This window comes from Dendrobium catenatum, unplaced genomic scaffold (genome assembly GCF_001605985.2).
Source record: "Dendrobium catenatum unplaced genomic scaffold, ASM160598v2 fragScaff_scaffold_716, whole genome shotgun sequence".
NCBI lineage: Eukaryota > Viridiplantae > Streptophyta > Magnoliopsida > Asparagales > Orchidaceae > Dendrobium > Dendrobium catenatum.
Genome location: NW_021319178.1, coordinates 21304208 through 21327507, shown reverse-complemented (window position 1 = coordinate 21327507; position 23300 = coordinate 21304208). Strand labels below are relative to the sequence as shown.

Below are 23300 nucleotides of genomic sequence, written 5' to 3'. Positions count from 1 at the left end.
ACAGACGGTTCTCACCCCGTCTGCACTCCGCACCTAATAATTTTTCAAATGGGACAGCACCTTTCCGAATATAAATGCTCTGTTTGGTAAAGTCTGAATTATATATATTATAAGTGCTATTTGATTGAGATTAAATCAAATGAATTAAATATATATATATATATATAGGTTTTCTTATCAAGGATACCAAGACAAATCAAACTCTTCTTCATGGTCCAAGTCGTAAAGGACTCTATCCGATACCCACCACATCTCCTAAGCTCAAACCAACTCTAACTGCCATTCATCAATCCACTACTACATGGCACAACAGACTCAGCCACCCCAACATCAGAACCATGACAATGATTTCCAACATTAATCATACTCTACACATACCAAAACCCCTTGATAATTGTACAGCCTGCAAAATGGCTAAAAGTCATAGATTGCAATTTCCTGTTTCTATTTCTCGTTCCCATGTTCCTTTAGAATTACTTCACTCAGATGTATGAGGTCCTGCCCCAATTACATCATATCAAGGATATAGATATTATCTTCTTTTTAATTGATGATCATTCTCGTTTTACATGGGTATTTCCCATAAAATCAAAATGTGAAGTAGCAGATACATTCATTATGTTTCATACAATGATAGAAAAGCAATTTTCATACAAAGTGAAATAACTTAGATCAGATGGTGGATCAGAGTATGTAAACAGAACATTACAAAATTACCTCCAAAAGCATGGAATTGTGCATCAGATATCATGTCCTTACACGCCTGAACAGAATGACACGACGGAAAGAAAACCTAGACATCTAATAGAAACAACAAGAACATTGATCAATACAGCTTCTATTCCATACAAATACTGGCCGGACACAGTTCTTACAGCATCTTACTTGATCAACAGAATGCCATCTCAAAATACCAAAAACAAGTCTCCATATGCTATACAACAAGACTCCAGATTATTCCATATTAATAACTTTTGGATGTGAATGTTTTCCATAGATACCACCACAAAACCGACACAAACTAGCTCTTAGAGCCACATCATGCATTTTTTTGGGATATTCATCTTCTCACAAAGGATACAAATGCCTACATCCTAACACCAACAAAATAACCATCTCTCGACATGTTACATTTCATGAGGATGTATTTCCTTTTACCCAAACTCCTCAGATGAATCATACAACAGCCACGCATACCATTTCCAACAACCCATATCTTCTAACACCCACAACTCAACCAACAAACACATCACAGACTACACCCACAACTCAACCAACAAACACATCCCAGACTATTACAACACCACCAAGAATATCCCAACAAGCACAAACCACGTCTCAACCATCTCAACCCACAAATCAACACACAGAACCTCTATCACAGTTAAGAAACCCTACAACACAAACATTAATTCCCCCATCTGTACACACACACCCAATAATCACAAGACTCAAAACTGGTTCACTTAAACCCAAAACCATATTCAACCTCTTACATCAACATTCTCCAAACCAAGATCCTATCACATACAAAGAAGCAGCTCAACATTCACATTGGAGACAAGCAATGGAGACTGAATTTATGGCACTTCAACAACAACAAACTTGGTTGTTGGTACCACCACCATCAAATACTCCAATATTGGGATGTAAATGGACCTACAAAACAAAATTTCATTCAGATGGTTCAGTTGCAAGGTATAAAGCAAGACTGGTTGCACAGGGAAATAGGCAACAATACGGAATAAACTATATGGAAACATTCAGTCCAGTAGCTAAATTCCCCACTATTCGGATGCTATTTACTATTGCATTCAACAAGAGATGGGAAGTACAACAACTTGATGTAAACAATGCATTTCTACATGGAAAACTGACAGACACAATATACATGAGACAACCATTGGGATACGAAAATAGAGAAAATCCGGAACATGTTTGTAAGCTTCATAAGGCAATATATGGTTTAAAACAGGCATCAAGACAATGGTTTAACACATTCTCAGATTGTCTACAAAAATTGGGATTTCAACCAAGCAAAGCAGATCCGTCCCTTATGATATTATCAAAGAATGATCATCAGGTATACATATTAACGTATGTTGATGACAAATTAATCACAGGTACCAATTCCGAACTCATATCCAGCATCATATTGAAACTTCAAATACATTTTCTATGAAACATCTAGGTAAGGCAAACAAATTCCTTGGCATACAAATCATTCAACATGAAAACTCTATTTTTTTATCTCAGGCATAATATGCAAAATCTCTTCTTCAAACCACAGGAATGCATGCATGTAAGCCCTTATCTAACCCATCTTGTACCAAACCACCACAAAACATACCGCATGATTCTAATTTTATAGATCCATATACATATCGTCAAATAACTGGATGTTTACAATACTTGACCATAACAAGACCTGACATTGCATTTCATGTAAACTTACTCTGCCAACACATGCATGACCCTAAACCACTACATGCATATCTTCTCAAAAGATTACTCAGATATATCAAAGGGACAGAAAAATACGGTCTTCCCATATCATACGGACCGCTAGATCTCTCGTCATATTCAGATGCAGATTGGGCAGGAGACATAGTGACGAGAAGATCTACCTCAGGTTACTGTTCGTTCCTTGGAACAACACCGATATCATGGACAGTAAAGAAACAACATACCGTGGCCAGATCTTCCACAGAAGCTGAATACAGAGCTCTAGCAGCAGCTATCACGAACATTATTTGGCTTAGACAACTGTTACAGGATTTCAAAATACAAATTTGGAATCCCACAGATCTTCACTGTGACAATACTTCAATGATCGCATTAGCCAACAATTATGTATTTCATGCAAGAACAAAACACATAGAAATAGACTGTCACTTTATACTACATCAGATACACTCGAATATCATTCGTGTTCAGAAAATAAGCACACGGGAACAGATAGCAGACATATTGACGAAGCCGCTCTCCACCTCAAGATATCAGTTCTCAGAGACAAGCTAAGGATTTCAGAAAATCCTCAGCTTGAAGGGGGGTAAAAAGAAGAAAACAATCAGAGCGAAGAAAGTCGCAAAAGGAAATAGACAGAACGAAGATAGCCGCAATCCTGATTTATCAAATTACAATTAAAGCAGAGTACACATCAGCTTTATTCAAGAAATGATTCTCAGCCACATGATTTAAATTCATTTCCAGCCACATGTTAAGTACATGTAACTAGTATAAATACATGTATTTGTAATCATAAATGAATACAAGAAAATATTATGCTGTGTGCTCAAATATCGTTTTTCCCGCTTCTTTAATTAGATCAGTCATTATCAACAAAAAAGCTAAGTCAAACACATTAATAAGACCAAAGTAATACAATTCTAATCTGAATGAGCTTAGATCAAATATTTGAAACTTAGGCTTCGTTTGAGATGGCTTTCTTCCTACTTCTTGAAGCAGCTTTCTAGTACAAAAATTAAAATTTTTGTACTAGAAAGCTGCTTCAACAAGCAGGAAGAAAACCGTCCCAAACAAAGCCTTGGGTTTGGATTGGTGCGACTTTTTTATATGTTCTTAAATTATCTTTTTAGTTTAAAAATTAAATTTTTTATACTAAAAATTATTTTAAGAAGCATTAAGAAACCCGTTCCAAATGAAGACTTAATTGAAAATCAAATTAAAGCATAAGGTTCAATTTTTAAAAGATTTATAATTAAATAAATAATATAAATATTGTAAAATTATAGAAAACTCATTTTAAATCTCTACTATTATAAGTTTGTGCCTTGGAAATCATAAATATTTTCTTGAAGCAATTATAGCCCAAATCTAACATGACATCTTATTCATCTTTGGCTAACATTTTTGTTCTTTGACTCATTAAAAATATGGGCTCATTCGCATTTGAGTAAATAATGAACTGGGCCAAACAGAGCCTTCATTTAATTATGTTTGGTTCCTTCAACCCTTGATTCTAATACACATCAACAATGAATACACAATGCCCAGACCAAAATTGGCCTACTAGATCTATTGAAAATCGCTAAGACATATTTCTTCTTTCAGAATAGTAACATGGCTCAATTCTCCCCACAAGGAACAATTATTAGGTCCGGACACCGAACGTAACTCTACATACGGAGGCCAATAACATGTCGCCACGTGCTCTTACTTTTTACCGCGCGGCCCGACGACCTAAACCGGACCGGAACCCGATATTGCTATGTTCGAGTATTGCTAGGTACTGCTTGGCAACAACGAGAAATACCGCTCTGTCAAGACAAATACCTACCAATACCGAGTAATACCCAGCAATACCGAGCAATACCTAGCAAAACCGGGGTATTGCACGGTATTGCTCAATATTGCTCGGTATTGATCTTGACAGAATGATATTTCTCATTATTGCCAAGTAATATCAAGCAATACCAAGCAATACCCCGGTCTGCACAAATCAGCTAATACATAGCAATCCTGGGTCCGGTCCGGATCGGGTTGTCGGGCTGCACAGTAAAGAGTACGCCACGTGGCATCATTATACTGGCATCCGAACGCAGAGCTACGTCAAGATACCGGACCTAATAAAAATTCCCCCACAAGAGCCAATGTCGGTCCAGTAAAAAGAACAATGTTCTATGTGTGGACTATAACTTCCGAACGTAGAGCTACGTCAATTCGGTCTATGTTCCTTTTTTTTTTTTTTAAGGTTCTACTGCTGGGGAGTTATAGTCCACATCTATTACTTGAAAAGTTGTACCAATGTTGTCTTTTCTTCCTCTTTTTCAAGCAGCTTTATTTCTGCTCCGAGAAACTATATGAGTTGGATTATTCCTATATCCAAATTAGTCTAGACCGAATTGAATCAATCTCACTTGTCAAAATACACTCAAACCAAGTTATGCCCGCTAAAAAGGATCAATGCATGAAAGTCATTGCAGGCACAGTAAACTCATCAATGAAGTGAAGACATGACAAGCCCGGAAAAATTACCCAAGTAGATCATATGAATTCACCCACCGCTGCTTGTCATGATGGTGAAGAGCTGGCTGGGCAAAACCTAGGTCTCTGGTTCGAATCCCTTGGCAAGCAGTGAAAGCCTTAAGTGTTAGCCCGTGTAAATTGGTGTGGGTTGCATGCTAGGTCGAACGGGGTTTTCACTGGCCTAAGGACAGTATTTTCTCATTACAAAAAAAAAAAAGATAATATGAATTCACATTGTATGTGGAAATAAAGATATAAACCAACATCCCAGCAATCCTTTATTATTCTTGCACCTCATTTTACGTGTGTCGTCACCTCGTAATTTGTGCAAAATTCATATTTTTGCTCATGCAAGGACCCAAATAATATTACAACCATTTTTAGATGCTTTTGACATTCCCAACATAATGGTGAAGTCCATTTTACGATCGGAATATGATTGTCAATTGTGATCGCTTAATATTTATGTGTGTTTTAGATTGTATCATATTTATACAATTGATACGCACCAAAAACCGTCTTGATCGTGCATAAATCTCGAGGCATATTCAAGTTGAAAATTTTCAAAATTAAATTCAGGACCATCTTAACTCCAATTTCAGCAAACTTATAATCAAACTGAATGTCTCTAAGAGGCGAACCCAACGACATCAATATCGGTCAAATCCGAGCCCAAATGTGTCAAGATCAGGGGACCAAATTTTATTTGTAAGGTTTAAAGTCTAAATTGGACGACTAAATGATATCCAAATATAACATACTTATAGTCGAATTGAGCGGCTTGGCGAGAAGAATCGAACGAGCCTAAGATTACTAAATTATGACATCATAAAGTACTTAAACACTTATAAATGCTCTATAATCAGGAGAATCAATACAGACCATCCGTTCTCAATAAAATCAAGTACCTATAAGTTAGCTGGAATAATTTTATGCCAAGCATGGTTTTTAATTCTTTTTATGAAATTTTATTTGTGTACATTTCCCTATTGTGATGTGGCTCAACCAAAGCTCATAAACAAAGAGAGGTTGAGTCAAATCTAATACTTTCGAGCAATATATTGAATATGGTAACTTCTTTCTATATATTCTATTTCTATCTTCAATGTGCAAACTAGAGGCAAAGCTAATACTTTGTTGAATCAGAGAATTAATTAAGTATATACTTGAGACAATTTTGAATAGCTTTATTGCTTCCTTTTGGCATTAGGAGGTCTGTAAAGCAACCTTCTAAGGACCTCAATTTGCTAAGACACCATTAGACTTCCCTTGTTAAAGGCATTCATAATTTTATTTTAAATATTGCTATATCATTAGTTAAATTTACATGAAATGAATATTTAAAATTAATTCATTTGTATGCTCAGCTTGCTTCAATATAATGATTGTCGCATCTCACCGTAGGATCATAGAATTTAGGCATTTTCTTATTACTTTCTATAATAATTTTTTAGCACAAAAGTTTTTTAAAAGTAGCGAAAAAATAATGATTAAATAGCAACTAATTCACAAAAGAATTAGTTTAATCAATATTTAAAGAGTCAAGTGACCAAATTGATAGTAGGAGATTATTTTGATCTTTTAGAAAAAAAAATATATAACCAATTCACAATTATATCCTTTTCCCATATAGTCATATATGAAGCAAGTAAAATAATAAGATAACATAATAGGTACTAAAATTCAAAACATCCCTCTAGCCTTCAGCAGAGAAATTATTCTGTGCGGTCACCATCCGGAGATGAATTAAAATGCGCCATGTCACCCGATACACAGCAGCACACAATAGCGGTACACTACTAAAAAGTGATTTGACACGCCTTGATTCGCCTCCGAATAGCATTCGGTGACCGCACAAAATAATTTCTCCCTTCAGCATCATCTCCTGGAACATATATCACTAAACAAACACTGTGCCAGATTCAAGCTACAAAATGAACCTCAACATGTCTACTGTTGATTTGAATAACTATTTCAAACCCCTCAGAAAAGCTAACTGAATATACTGCCATGAAAATTCAGAAACTGAAGAAAAAAAAAAACAGTAATACTAACTTAAATAACAAGAGAGTAAATCAGCATTCTCTTCTGCTATTCAAAATTCCTTCCATCTCATAGAGAACTTATCCAAATAATCATGGGTCCAGGCCATTATGTACTGGTCTCCTCTTCTTCACACAAGAATAATCTCCTGACCACCACCATGCCTTCGTTTCTTTTCTCCCTATATTCTGATTCCTCTTCGGACTCTGCTTCAGATCTCGCACCCATAATTTTGCCTCTGCAACCAAAATATACTTCAAATAATAACTTACAGGTAACTTAATATATACATCTGAAGCAAAAACAGTAAAAAGAAATTTTTATTACCTGCAAGAATCTGATGATCATCAAGAGAAGAAAAGCCTAATGCAAGCAAAACAATAATCATCCAAGCTTCCATTTTAAGACACCCCATAGCAGTTTTGCCACCGACTCCTCCCTCTTTGTCAGAGCTGGCTAAGCTTTAGAACTAGAGGAATTCCACGTCGAAGCTTCAAAGTTCATGTACATTTAGTCAAAAGGAAGGTTTGGTCTAGCAAGAAGAGTCTCTCTTGTGTCTCTGAGCATGCTAGGTCTTAAATATTCGGATATTTACAAGGAAGAAGATTCTATTAGCTTCAGAGTTTATAATAAGCGGGCAGACAGGCTTCTCAGTCTCTTTTTTTGCGATGTTATTTTCATAATGTTTTGTCTCATGTGAGCGCCATTAGCAGAACATAGCACATGGAAGGTAATAATTTAAGTTCAACTGGTAAAAGAGAAACATGAATCAACATCTTCGGCATTTGAAATGTTGAAAAAGTGTTCTATGTGTCGAGCATGAAACTTATACCAATTCTCAGCTGACCTAGAAGAGTCACCCACCTCAGAAACCTCCTGGGGTGGGTGACTAGTCCTCGGATGACCTAGAAGAGTCACCCACCCTGGGAATCTTCTGACTCATACTTGATTGGACCCCACTTAAGGAACAATTATTTGGTCAGGTGACCTGGCGTAACTACGTTCGGACGCCAATAACATGTCGCCACGTGGTCTTACTCAATACCGCGCGGCCCGACGACTTGACCCGGGATTGCTATGTTCGCGTATTGCTCGGTATTTCTCTAGGTATTGCTCGGTATTGTTAGGTATTGCTCGGTATTGCTAGGTATTGCTTAGCAATAATGAAAATATTGCTCTGTGAAGACTAATACCGAGAAATACCGAGCAATACCGAGAAAAACTCAGTATTGCTCGGTATTACTCGGTATCGCTCGGTATTGCTCTTCACAGAATGGTATTCCTCGTTATTGCCTAGCAAAATCGACCAATACCGAGCAATACCTAGCAACACGCGAACATAGCAATCCCGTCTCTGTTCCGGGTCGGGGTTGTCGGGCCACGTGGTAAATGGTGAGAACACGTGGCACTATTTTACTGGCATCCGAACGTAGAGCTACGTCAGGTGACCGGACCAAATAAAAGTTCTCACTTAAGAGGCGTTGACCATCTGAGTGTAGTCATTTAGATATTGGAGCCTGATTTGTCATCTTCCACTTTCTGAAGTGAAACATGAGGGAAAGATTATTGATTTGGAATTCTTTCTAAATTCAAATCAGCTTTGATTTGGAAGACTTTGATGGCTCCAAACCAGCCTTGATTTGGAAGACTTCAATGGCTCAATTATATAATTAATTAGGGAGTGATTATTTCCCTAATTAATTTGATTTAATTTGAGATTTAATTATTTAAGTTATGTGATGATTACTCTTATTAAATCAAGGCCATGAGATCTATTTCATCCTCCTTGAGGCTAAATTAATAGCCTCGTAGGATCAGGTTATCAGGTAACCACCTCGTTATTATTAAGTTGATTATTTCCTTAATTAATTTGATTTAATTTGAGATTTAATTAGAGTTTTAATAGTAATCGAACCCTTGACATTCAACATATTGTCTCAACATTCGAGTCAATCATTAACTACAAAAAAAAAACTAAGAAACTTTCATTGCCACATTGATTCATATCATGATAAATAATTCACCAATAGAAGGACTATGAAAATCGGCGAGCAAAACATGTTTGAGATTTTATTCTAAAATATATAGAAATCATACTCTATAGTATACATTCAGATGATTGGATCATGATGAGATTTAGCAAATGAATTGTATCCAACATCACAATTACGAGAAGGAAAAGCAACATGAAACCCTCATATCAAATACATTTACAAATGTTTAATCAAAGTCTTCAAGCATAGCTATTTAAAAGATGAAAACTATGTGCGAGGATGAAGCATGGGTATTCATAATCAAACATTCCAACTTGCTCTTGATTAGTGAGAATTCAAACAACACATGCATCTTCAAATATGATTTCCAAACATACAAACATCTTTTGCTTTGAATCAAACAAAAGAACTTGTACCACCTCTTAACAAACAATAACACAAACACTTTGCATACATATATATTTTTTAAAAAAAAAGAATAACATGACTCATAATTTTTCAAAAGCTATACATAAAACTTCGAATCACATGACATGAATCATAACAAATATAAATTTCAATATACCAACTATTCATTTCCAAACAATCTATATCAACATGAATCGTCTACTTGGAGAAACAAACATTATTGCTATAGCTTCTTACACCATAAAGAAGAAATAGGAAAAAGGAAATGGAGGAAATAGAGAAAAATAATTTATATAGCTAACATCATATAGTGGGACAAAGGCTTGATGATATTATTGTAGTATAAAATTAGTGTAAAAATAAAATTATCATTTAAGAAAAAATATTTGAAAAGGTTTTTAAAATCTAAAATTTATGTTAGTCCTTAATTAAATAGAATCAAATGAAAAATTTTAAAGAAATTAAACATTTTTAAAATATGATTTCTAAGTTTCTAAGCCTAAATGTTTAACAATATGGGGAAGGGGAACATAGAACAAAAAGTAAAAAATCTTGTTATTATATATTGATCAAAATTGTGGTCAAGATTGAAGATATACTCAAATTAAAATTGATTAATCAAAGGGTCAAAGCATTCATTACCTTCAAAAAAATACGCAAGGATATGTAATGCGTACTGTCTCAGGAATGTTAAGGCCCAAAATAAGGGTGTAAGTGGGCTTAAGCTCAACTTGTTAATGAGTTTATCAATTGAGCTTAATTGAGAGCTTGAGCCTATATATTAAACGAGCTCGATCTAATTCGGCCTATAAGCTTATTGAGTCATTTTAAAAATTAATTGAAATTAATATTATATAATATATTTTAACTTTTTAAAATTAATTCTATATTAAAAATAAAAATTCTAAGAAAATTTGAAAATTTTAATTTTAAACTAATTAATAGAGCTCAACAATCGAGTCGCTTTGAAAATGAGATCGTGCAGTCAAGCCGAGCTCGAGACTAGCTTTTTTAACAACCAGGGTGCGAGCTTAATAAATGAGCTCAAGTCGCGCTGGAGCTCGAGAGCTCGAGCTTATAAAGAGTTAAACTAGCTTAGCTCAATTAGGTAGATACCCCACTCGACTTATTTACACCCCTATCCCAATATGCAATTGGAACCAAATTATTTCCTCGCCTTTAATCACACCATTTATCATAGAGATCTCTGAGGAGCCACTGCCATAGAAGCTCAAAGTTCATCAATTAGAGCTGACCCGCTGGAGCATCTCAATGGGTTCAATGCTATGATGGCCCTTCATATATTATCAAACACCATTAAAACAATGTCACCTCCTAATAACTTCAAGGATGTCATACTTTGTTGCAAGCTTCTCATACAAAGAGTTGGACAAGAAGCCTCAAAACTTAATCCTCAAGCTCTCTAAAGCAAAGAAAAAGCTATCAAATCATATTTTAACAGACGAAAGGTGACTTAGGCTTCAACTTTCTAGTAAAAAAATTAAAATTTTTATACTAAAAAGCTACTTTAAGAAGCATTAAGAAAGCCGTCCCAAACGAAGCCTTATAGTTGCTCCAAGTCTATGCCCAACGCACTTTCACCGACCAAAGGCTTAGCTTTCGAGAAAACCAGATGCAAGAACCATCATAACAACCCATATAAGGGTCCCAACCTTCTTATCACTTCAACCAACTTGGCCATTAGGAATCACTGACTACCTTCAAGCATTCTTAGTTGCAGTTATGGCAACCAAGGCCAATAATTAATTCCTCAGGTACCCAACAGAAATATAAATGAACAAGATGCCACAATCATAACCGACATAAGCATTGGAAGAAAAATTATCATAATCTCAAGACATTACTGGAGCACAGCACTGAGCAGTGCCAAGTAGTACCGAGCACTGCTCAGTACCGAGTACTTCATAGTACCGAGCTCAGTACTGTGAATACCGAACGTAAGCTTTGTCCGGTGACCTGAAGCAATAATTTCCCCTCTTAGAGGGCCACCCAATGGCTGGTCATGCCAGGCACCAAAAAATGAGTATGTCTCCATTCTACATTTCCATCATTTGAGTATAGGGTAAGGACTTAGGCTAATTTAATAAAAATCATTTTCTTCTAACTGAACCTAATAACAGAAGCTCTTACTTTCTTCATTGCAGAAAGAAAATGCATTCAAGGGGCTCTTTCAAAAGGGGAAGTGTCATTATAGCAAATATCCCAGACAGTTTCAATGGCATCCATGGCAGCAGCTTCAGAGCAGTATGGGTTATTTTTAACCGACTTGAGAGCTCTCCTTTTTACACATTCCTTCAGATGGCCAAACATTCAAATCAATCTTAGAAAATCTAATGCAATTAGAAATGCTAATTAGAAAAGGCAAATTGTATTCTGATCAAAAGGGAGGAGGAGAAGTTAGCAGGCAAGGGAGTTTTTATAAAATTTCATTGGAGAATAAAATGGATTCAAGTTCATTTTTAGTATGCGCTGTAAGTCTGAGAACATAGAAAAAAAAAAGAGCTTACTTGTTCATGTCCTCGCATTTTCATGAACCCTCTTAGCAATTCACGTTTATAATGGCAATCTCCACTTAGATGGTTAGCCCTGATCTATCAAGAATATTGTTTAGGCAGTTCATAATAGCAGAGCTTTGAGAATTGGCAAGATAAGAACGCATATGCCAACACATAATGCTTGAATGATTTGCATGTAAAATTGAAGTTCAAGGAAGCAATTGTTTTGATAATTATTATGAAATATCAAGAAGTTTTGGATTACCTCAGTGCAAGCATGATGAGCGCAATTTTTCCAATCCATGTTCTTTGCACGACAGTCATCATAGGCATGAATAAGTTCATGTATAAGAACTTGGCTAATCTCATCTTGGTAAGACATGTGATTACAGCAAACTATGATCTGAAATGATAAGAATAAAGAGTAAGCTACCAATTAATAAAACCATCACAAGTGTTACATGAAACATCATCATTACAGATATATTGCAATAATTCCATCCTAGCAATGTATTAAACTCAAAACAAAAGTCAATTAGACTAAAGAATTGCACCTCTCTGACAAAAATTAAGCAACTTACAATAATTCATGGAAATGCTTTCACGAAAGTGGCCATGATTTCCCCAAACAAGATGGCAGATTATAGTTAGATGTTCAGCTGTGCTCCTTTAACTTCTATGAAGAAACAGAGCTAAGCTACCACATTTCAAACTCGCATTTTTAATGGGATGAGAAATCCAATTTTCTTACATAATGCACTAAAGTAATTTTATCATTGTGATAGGAAGTGCTTGCAGAAATTTAGGAAAAGTCTGGCTGAAATCTGATTTCAGAAATTTCAGAAAATCAAATACAAGAAAATAAGAAATAGAACATACAAAAATATTTTTTTATTGAAAGTTTTATGAAAGAAAAGACAAATTACAAGTGGATCTTCAATTGTAGAGGAAGATCCGGCTCTCCCAAATCTATAGCCGCCGGCTAGAGTCCAAAAACCCTAAGAAACGATCTAATTTTAGCAAAAAAACACATACCCCTAACCCTAGGAAAAATCCCCTACTTAAAGTATACAATAAATGACAAATACCCAAACAGCCCTCCGCCAATTTGCTCCCAAATATGCCCTATTTCGTTAATTATTTCTCACCCAAATCAACCCTCAAATCATCCCCCAAATCTTCCCACTTCAATCAAGAAATATTTCCAAATTAATGTCCTCCAAATCAGCCTCTGCTGACCTTTTTCGAATAACAAAAAAAAGCTCAAATGTTGTACCTGGCGCCGACTCGCACGACCTATGTACGTTGAAAATCCTACGAAATTGAGCAGATCATGCGGCTCAGACATTCTGCGTAGTCCTCCGCACGTCTTCGACATTCCTCCCATGAGCACGGCTCATGCCCTAGCCTCATCATTAAAAGCCAACGAAATGAGGTCTCCGGCCTCTCTCTTCCTCTATTCTTCCTTCCTCCCCTTATGAACTTCTTTGAATCCATCGTTGTTGTTCAACTTCGCTCCTTAGACGATCTTCCCTTTTCCTGCCCAACCGGAAGCTACAACTGTTTGATCAGAAGCAATGACGGGAGCTCACCGTTGTGAAGATAATGTTCTCCCTATCGCACGCTTCTGCGACCTCTTCGTGGTTGTTCGATTTCCCTCTCCCGACGATGTTCCCTTCTTGTGGGATTGGAAGTCACGACATTTGATGGAAGCGCCAACGGGAGCTCGCTAGTCGTGGAATTTTTATTGCCTCAGGTTAACTGAAATAGAGATACATCAAGTAGCCTATAATATATCGCCACGTGCTCTTACTCTTTACCGCGCGGCCCGACGACCCGACCCGGAACGAATATGCTCGGTATTTGCTCGGTATTGCTAGGTACTACGGTATTTGCTCTGCTCGGTATTTGCTCGGTATTGCTAGGTACTACTCGGTATTTGCTCGGTATTGCTAGGTACTACACGGTATTTGCTCGATATTTACAGTAACTCACCATGAAACGCCGGCACGCCGCCGTTGGCCCGCGAGAACGGTTCCGGCCCGTCCGGATCCAGGACCGCCTCGTGCAGCAACGGCCAGGCCCGCACCAGCGCGTCCTGGTGGTGCTGCAGCATGTACGGTGCGTACGATACGCCTCCGTTGGACTCATCGTCATCGGCGACTAGGGTTCGTCCGATCTCGGTGAGGCTGTAGCGGCGATCGACGCCATCGTGGTGTTCGGCAAAGACGTTGTGGCTGGAGAGGAGGCGTTGGAGGTTAGAAGGGGAGGCGGAGGATGAGAGGTTGAGATGGGCGAGGATTTCCACTGCGCTGAGAGCAAATACCGAGCAAATACCAAAAAAATACAGAGTAGTACCTAGCAATGTTTAAAACTGCGTATTCAGGTATTGAGGCGTTTTTCATTCATGAGGCGAGGCGTAAGTCTTAAGGCGTTTTGAGGCGTAAGCCTCAAAATCAAAAGATTGCGTATATATAAAATGATAAATTTTTTATATACTAATGAGTGAATAATATAAAACATAAAAAAGCATAAGATATGAAGTGAAATCAAAATATCTCAATAATAAGACAATATGAAATATAGTTCAACTCAAAATTCTATCTTTACCAAATTTCAGTATTCTTTTCATTAACATATAATTCAAATTTCCAAAAATAAATAGCAATGACATATCACATAAGAACTCAAAAGTCATCAGCACTGTTATCACTAAGGGGTTCTTCATTTGAATTATCATTATGATGAACTGCTCTCTCCCCTTCCTCCTCTCCTATAAAGTCCAATGTCGGGTATTTACTTCAAGATTTATGTAAGTTTTAATATAAATAGCATGAGGCATAAGCCTCATGCCAGTGAGACGAGGCGGGCCTCAACCAAGTTGAGGCGCAAGCCTCATAAAAAAAACTCAATGCGTAAGCATCGAGGCGTTTTTTACTAGAATTGCGCAAAGGCGGGCCTCAAGGCGAGCCTCATATTGCGCAATTTTAAACCATAGGTATGATTTATCTGTGTCAACCTCTCTCAACATGTCATAAATCGGATTAGTGAAAGCCAAAATGTAATCTACATCATCCCACCAGAAATTTATAATTTTATAATTAGTTGATATTATTTATAATTAATTATCAATAATGATAATTAATTATCAATAATGATAATTAATTATCAATAATGATAATTAATCATTTTTATTTATAATTAAGTGTTTTAGTTAAAATTAATTTTTTAATTATAATTAAGCTTTATTAATTATAATTAATTATTCGTCAGAAGAAAAAAAAAGAAGAAGAATAGGGGAGAAGGGGATCCCTTTGTTCAGTTCCAAATCCCATCCTCGACACTAACGGCGAGTCGGTGGATCTCCCTACGCGCTCACGTAGCACGGGGGGAGGGAAACCAATGCGGCGCTTGCGACGAGATGGGTAATCGCCAGAGCGCTCTTGTAGTATGAGTGAGACAAAAATAAGTACCTATATGCGGGGAAACAATTATATTCTCTTTTCAGCAGGTGGTTAGAGACCCCTAAGCGCTTATGTAGCGTAGTGGGGATTGAAGAAAATGCCGCAGCGGTGCACCCGACATTTACCTGAAGCGCTCATGTAGCGTGTAGGGGAAGGCTGCCTCTTGGTTTTTTCCCCTAAATGGGGGAGACACCGGGAGGCTACCGAAATCTGGACTGAAGATATAAGGAATTGGGACTTAAACTTGCAAAAATTAATTACAGAGGACATGCTTTAGAAAGTGACTAATTGAAATTTGAATCTATTTGAAATGAGAACTTGACTTGAATAAATATAAAAAACTTGAAAATAAACTCTATGCAACTCAAACTCAAACAAATTATAATGAACTTGATTTGAATCAAATGACAAGGACTAGAGCATACGAGGGACCTGGACCAAATTGAATGCAAAGAACTTGAACTTACAAATTCAGATCAAACAAAGTGAACTTAAACTTGAATATAATAACAAGAACTTGAACTTGATTTGAATATCAACTGAACAAAACTTGAACATTTGAACTCAAACAAAGATTTGAGTTGAACCACAGAGAACTTGAATCAACAAAATCACAAGGAGTTTCGACTATGGACTCGAACAAAAATGAACCTAAGGGAGCATGTCACCTAACACTAAACAGTGAACTGGATCTCAAAATGATAGCTGTACAATTACATTGAAACTGAAAATGCTGGAGGGTCTTAATCACACAAATGAGTGTCAAAGAACAACATAAAGAGCTTTAAATGAACGTTAAAGACCATCATACTGGTCAAAATACAAGCATTAATGAATAAAATTATCACGTAGACTATGAACTATTCTCAGAAGCATGAACAAAGAATTTGTGGTGGAACGATCTGTCCAATGTTACAACAAAGAATCTTCAACTTACACATAAGCATCAAGAAGCCTGTAATTGCCAACATGATTCACTTGTAGATGAAAGAACTAAAAAAAATGAATGACTTGGTTACAAGAAAGCATGTGGAGCCCTTGAAACTTCATAAGTCACCTATAGATGATGATGACTGGTGTGTAGCATCCATATCAATTACGCAAGCATGATCACCTATGAGATTAGGAGTTGATGACATAAATTTTATAGTGTATGTGATGCTCTCATCCTTAAGCAATAATGGGGAGATATGCAAATGAATAAATCAACCTATCAATCAATGTGTATGAAGAGGTTGGTGCAAATGCGAACTCCTATGAATTACTGTAGGAGACCTGTCACATATACAAAGTGTCATCTATGAAAAGATACAAAAGTCTGTCATCAAATGTAAACCCCTACGAGCTACTGTAGGAGACTCATTATATATCCAATATGTTGTCCACAAACAAAATATAAAGTGACTACGTCAAATGTGAATGCATGTGAGTAGCACTAGAAGATCCTCATGCAGCATAACTTACCCATACGAAAGAACAAAAAGCTTATGATGCATACAACGGACCTATCCACAAGCAATAATGGATAACGTATCACCAACATGTGGATCCTCTACATGCATGAGGTAGAATATTGTGGCAAGCATAGATGCCCATTAACAACGATATAATGATATAACTACGAGTGATGATCAGTAGCATGTAGTAGATATTGCAACCTCCTACGATCAACTACCATTCAAATGGTCAGCAAATACGTCGATCCATTGCAAGCAAAGGAAGATGACATGCAGTAAATACAAATACCTACAAACTGACGTAAGGGACTTATCATGCCCACTGGAGCTAATGATCACTATTTGACAAATGTGTTATCAAAGATTAGTGCAGAGTTTTGTGACCTAAACTCACAATTACATATGGAAAATATACATGCTATTCATCTCAAAGACTGCAACAATTATTTTAGGAATGAGTACCTCCCACAACTATCTTAGATGGTTCGAAGTATCTTCGATTGCCGCGATTGTTAGTTTAAGACACTGGCCATCAACTTCAAGGTACAAGGCATCAGGTGTTGTCTACAAATTTCTATATGAGTTCTGAGAAGAGAAAGCCAAATCAAATCAGTATCTTCAAAGATTCGGTGAGCAAGTCCCAGTTCAACCGAGTTCTGGAATTGGGATGGATAAGATTATTGAGGCTTGCAAGTTTCTTGATGGACAAGTGGTCCCATAAGCTTACACTAATAATAACACATAACTCAAAGGTGGAGGATACACAATGTACACCAGTTCCTACAGACCATTGTGGGAAACCCATTGTGCATTTAACATATCACCTATGGATAAATACTGAAGAACTACATCAAATACGAGCTTCTACAGGATGTTGTAGAACTATTAAATGTCCAAAATATCCCTGCACATACACCGTAATATGTATACACATAGGTACACATAAGGACAAGTGCAATCACAAAACCCGCATGGGCCCTGGCGAGCATGTTATTGGTATATACATGACATCTAGAGATGCTGCGCAGGTTCAAAAATGAACATAATTTGAGCTTGATCCTCCTATATGAATATATAGTAATCGACGCGGCTCGAATTATCAAACAGATATACGGTCAGGGCGTCGACCGGAATATCTATTTTATACGTTCATATAAGGCCTTCAACAAAGAAAATTCATTCACAAACGCATAAAACCTATGAAACCTGATCCTCTGTCGACAGCCCGATAGAGTAGACAAGGTTTAGTCAAAGAATGGCCCCATATACCCCGATGATGGTCTCGTTGAATGTAAATCTCAACCGGAGGGGTCCACTCTAAATAATTCAAAATGCCACCCAAATACCTACGAAATTCAAAGCTCCAAAGAATCCAAAAAGAAAATCTAGATATTTAAAATTGAAATCATCCATCCGATAACTTAAAGCAAAAATTCATCCACCATCTATAACAGTTTGCTGAGGTGGATAAAATGAAATTTACTTCAACTCACATGGAGCTAATGCCTGGTCGAAAATATCAATAGGATCCATTCTCAAATAATCTCATGCCAATAAAGACGTGGTATGTGTTATCTAACCGACGATTTTGCTGTCAAATAGCACCGCAGGATAAACGGTTTTGACCCGGGGTCCTCTGAACTGAGTGATTTTGCCGCCAAATGACACCACGAGATAGCAGTTTTGGCCAGAGTCAATACGTTCCTTAGTATCATCAAATCTTTGATATATAAATTAATAGGATATGATCATTAGGACATAAAGTCCTATGTTAGCTAAGGTAGATTTAAATTTGTCCCCTTAGACAAACATCCACCCTAGGTCTACAAGGTACTATTGGACAAAGCAACCCATGATTTCCGATAAGTATCATTCTGTCAGGTTAGGTTGACTACCTCCTATGACTAAGTAGACCAGGGACCACGATGGCCCGAGACGACGGAACCATGGGATCTTGATCGGGTCCATCATCTACTCCCCCATCATTCGCTTTAAGTGCAAGATGGTGAAATTTTCAATTTAAAATATCAAATCTTTAAATTCTCAACCATTTCCAAGCATCCAAGCCTATCCTGTACTATACGCCTGATACTACGTATCTATAGATACAACGTATCTGATTGATGACTAGCCTTAATCAAAAGTTTTCTCTCGTGATCGGGAGAAGTAGTTAACTATAGGGGCTTGCGTCTATAGGAAAGCAAAACTCAGATCATAAAGTCCTCGCAAAATGAGGGCGAAATCTCTAGGTAGTGTCTTATTTACAAACTCATCTGTCTTCCAAAATTTATCCCATAACCTAATTCCGTTAAAACTCCCCCCGAAAAAAAGCAAGCGGGCAGAGGCCGGGGCCGAATTTTCGGAGCCCACCGCCTCAATCTTCCCTCTTCAATTAGGAAACATTTCCAATGGCTAATAATATTAAATATCATATTAACACATCACTCTCTCTCTCTCACCCTCCTCACACACCCAAACATAGATATACATATTTATTTATGATAATAGTGATTTTCCTCGCATATCTTCTAGCAGTCATTATAAAGTTAGAACGACTAGGATTTAAAATAGCTAAGAAAATTTTAACAATATATAAACTTTTAGTAACTTTAGTTTTATTGTAAAATTACAACTTACAAGTGGAAAATATACGGGTATTCAATATCATTAGAAGTCCACTGGAATTCACCAATATAAATAATACAAAAAAATCATTGATACTTCTAGCTTACTAACATTTTTTTGGCGGAAGATTATCAATAAACTATCAGCAGTTTTTTCCTAAAAAATAAAAAATAAAAATCTGCCAATAACAATAAATATCCCAATCGAATGCCTTCTGCTAATTCCCCTATAAGTTTCACGATTCTGGGGAACACTAAAAACCAACATTTGGTGCTTTAAAAAGAAAGATTGTCTACAAGTATGGCAAACATTCTTTCTTTATTGCCTTGAAAAATGATCCATTTTCCTCTAGTGGCCATAGACTCTTTTTTATTCCAAGAGTAAAGTCCCTATTACATTGATGATTGATGGTGGTTGTATCCATTAGTATCTGAAAACTACTGGTATTCACCAATCATGCTTACCTCATAAATATCTACCTCAATGTACTTGACCTATTTGAACTGAAGATATATACCTTCATTTTGTGGACAATAACCCCAATAAACATATTGATTGATGTTCTCTCTTTGAAAGTCCAAAAGCTTTCCATCATGTTCAAAGAATAGGATAATTCCTATCCTAATACCACTAGATGCAATAGAAGTGAGAAGAGAAAAGTCATACTCGGGCAAGGACCATTACACCAATAATAAGAGAAGACAGAGGAAGCAACAGGAATAGATTTGTAACTAAATATTCATGCCTCAGTGGGCTACACAACAACTTTTATGATGGAAAATGCTTAGAGATGAAAGGAAACTAACTTTAAATTCAATCCTATGAAAATTTACACATATTATATGTGCTTAGTCCGCAGATGTTAGAAAAACACAATTAGCAGTAACATGCCATGTGTGTGTAAGTTGCATATGCAATATATGAACAATTAGCACATGACACTCAAATTTGAAGCTTGTAAGTTGATTATCATGCTCTCCAATCCATGACAATAAAATCACAAACTGTCATGTGGTTGTTTAAGGTTCCAACCTGTTCATAATTTCATACTAAATGAAATAGCAAATCAAAACCAAATTAAGGTTGAAGATCGTTCGTATTAGTTTTTAACCTTATCGGAGGAGCTTAACTAGAAAAAAAATTGGTTTAAAATATTTGATTTACACTAATAAAGCTTAGAAGTCTGATATTTTCTTATAAGTAATAAATTTAAGACCAACTCTTCATTTTTGGTAACAACAAAACAATAAATGTGTATATCACATATTGAATTGACTTCCCAAATGAAAACTAAACCTTTTTATTATTCGGTAAAAAACCAAACTGAAACCAAATGAACCCATTCGGTTTTTCAATCTATTTTATGATGTAGCACAAGAAGTAATGAAGGGACAAATCACAAGATTCAAGTCCTAGTTGATAACTAGGATTTGAAAATCAATGTTGTAATTTTTCTTTCTGTAATAATTTGCCTTGGTAGCCAAATTCCATAGTTAACTGATTTTCTTAGTGGCTTTCACCTACATTGCTTCTTTGGGGTAAAGCAAGTGAATTATCCTATTTATCTTCCTTATTCTTACTAAATAAACATTCCCCTCCATTCACTTCATCATCCATTACATCCTTCCTCAATCATCTTCACAACCATCCAGTGAGGCAAGACTAGGAGTGCTTGGATTTGCTTACAAATTCCATTATCATAAACTTAAAAGCTCTCGGTTTTGGGGCTTGCATCCACAATCCAACCACGCACCATCATCATAACCATTCTCCTTCAAACTACTACAATCCTATAATTATCCCCATCCATTTCCAACCTCTATTGTAAGCCAAACAATCCCTTATGATTCAAGCAATCTTTTTGCATAGTTCCAATATACATAAGATATATATATAACTAAGAATGTGTCATGATCTCAGGAATGGAATTCCAGTAACTAGAATTCCATTACTGAGATCATGACACATTCCTAGTTGTACCCATAAGAAAAACAGCACACTTGATTTAACTCCACGGGTTTAAACAGAAAAAGTGTTTGACTAGGAAATCAAAACCCCACGGGTGGAGACATGTATAATAGAATAACAAATCCAAAACAATAAGCCCTCGTGTTTTCACCAAGATGACCTAGTAGGAATGTCAAGTAGGTCGAGAAGTGCAAAGTTGGTAGCTTTGCACAACCCAAAGCCCTTGTTAAAACATGCTATAGTACTAGAAGACTAAATGAGTGAAATTCATTACCCCATTACCAGTGGAATAGCCTCCGGCGATTCCCTTTCTCTTGCAATTGGCCGCCAAGATTAGCTTCACCCACACCGGGCATCCCGCCTGCTCCATGTGCTTCCGCAAAAACCTTACAGTTGGATCTGGAAGAAATCATGCAAATAAGAAAGCAGATCAAAATCAAAGACAAAGCAAGCTTGATCATGATAACATGGCAAAGAGAGAAAATATGAAAGCAGAAGCAATACTAACGCTTGAGGCTTTTCACTATCCGCTTCGTACACTCTTCCTGTGACATTCCGACGGCAGAATTTTCCGACTCGAATGTCGTACTCGTTTGAGCACAATTGCCGTCGTCCATGGTTCTTCAAACTCCCTCTCGGCGGCTGGGAAAAAATAGCTCCGCCTTTTTTTCACGGTCCTTCAAAATGGAATTACATATATGCATCAAAAGCCTTATCTATATTTATATTACTAATAAAAAAGGCATATATGATTTATGATTTTTCCCACATTTAATCTTAATACTACCAATAGCTTAAATTCTAATCATATATCTCACTCCTTTTTTATTCCTCTTCCTCTTAAGATATACATAAATGGAAATCTTCACACCCCTTTTATTCATATTTACCAAGAGTTATTTCGTATATTTCGCTCTCGATGATTCTTCATGTTGCATATCTGTGAAAGCACCTGCTCATTACTTGTCACCGACCTACCATCCTTGTTAAAATTGTACAAAGAATTTGCTTCACTAAAAGTGACGAGTTGTGATCACTCTTGTTGTTATCATATTTTATTTTTTGTGTTATTTTTTATGCAATCATTTTAGACAACATCTATAATTTTTCTCTTAGTTTTCTATTAATGAATAATCGGATTGATATTAGTTTGATTAGTCCTTAATTTTTTATGTGATTGTTAGTTTTTAGTTATTTATTTATAAATATATAGAATAGGTAAGATAAATACACCCAAAAATCATATTCTAATAGAGAATTACTTGCTGAGAGCTTAAAAGAGATGGTCAAGTGTTTTACTAGAACAATATCACCATCTAACAACTTTATTAAAAAAATCAATAGAAAGAATTTTGACTAATAGAGCAATTAAAGAATGTTGAAGGACCGAAAGAGGTCTGTTTACAAGAATAATGTATGTTAAAAATTTTAGGAAGAAAGCTCTTTTTGGATGATAGGGAGGGAAGGGGAAGAGAGGGAGAGAAAGCACCACAAGGAATTTTCTTTATTCCTCTTCAGTTGGCCTTCCAATCACTATTACAACCTCTTCTATTTATAGAAGAATGAAACTACAAAGACAACATGATCCTAAAGAGCAACTAACTTAAAATCAGACCAAAACCTAACAATCATCACATTGGTCCAGATTTTACAATCAAAGAAAAGCCTTCCTTGCTGGGTGCCTTTACTTGCAGCAGCAACACCACATGGCTCTCCTTTCCACTTGTCACCTCTTGGTATCCACACCTAGCTCCACCTTGCAGCAGATCTTCATGCATTCGTTCATTGACCGAGAACCACTGTTCCACCTACTTCCATTAAGAAAAGTCTTCATGT

At 36.4% G+C, this 23300-nt stretch overlaps 1 protein-coding gene across 1 annotated transcript; it reads right to left on the bottom strand.

Moving 5' to 3' along the window:
* Window positions 1-11357: 11357 nt before the first annotated feature.
* LOC110105146 (mitochondrial inner membrane protease ATP23-like) lies at window positions 11358-22143 on the bottom strand. Its single transcript, XM_020834529.2, has 5 exons — window positions 21973-22143; window positions 21739-21863; window positions 12216-12353; window positions 11963-12046; window positions 11358-11747 (listed from the first exon to the last, which is right to left on the bottom strand). The coding sequence occupies exons 1-5, from the start codon at window positions 22079-22081 to the stop codon at window positions 11613-11615; spliced, it is 591 nt and encodes a 196-aa protein (XP_020690188.1). The 5' UTR covers window positions 22082-22143; the 3' UTR covers window positions 11358-11612.
* Window positions 22144-23300: the final 1157 nt, after the last annotated feature.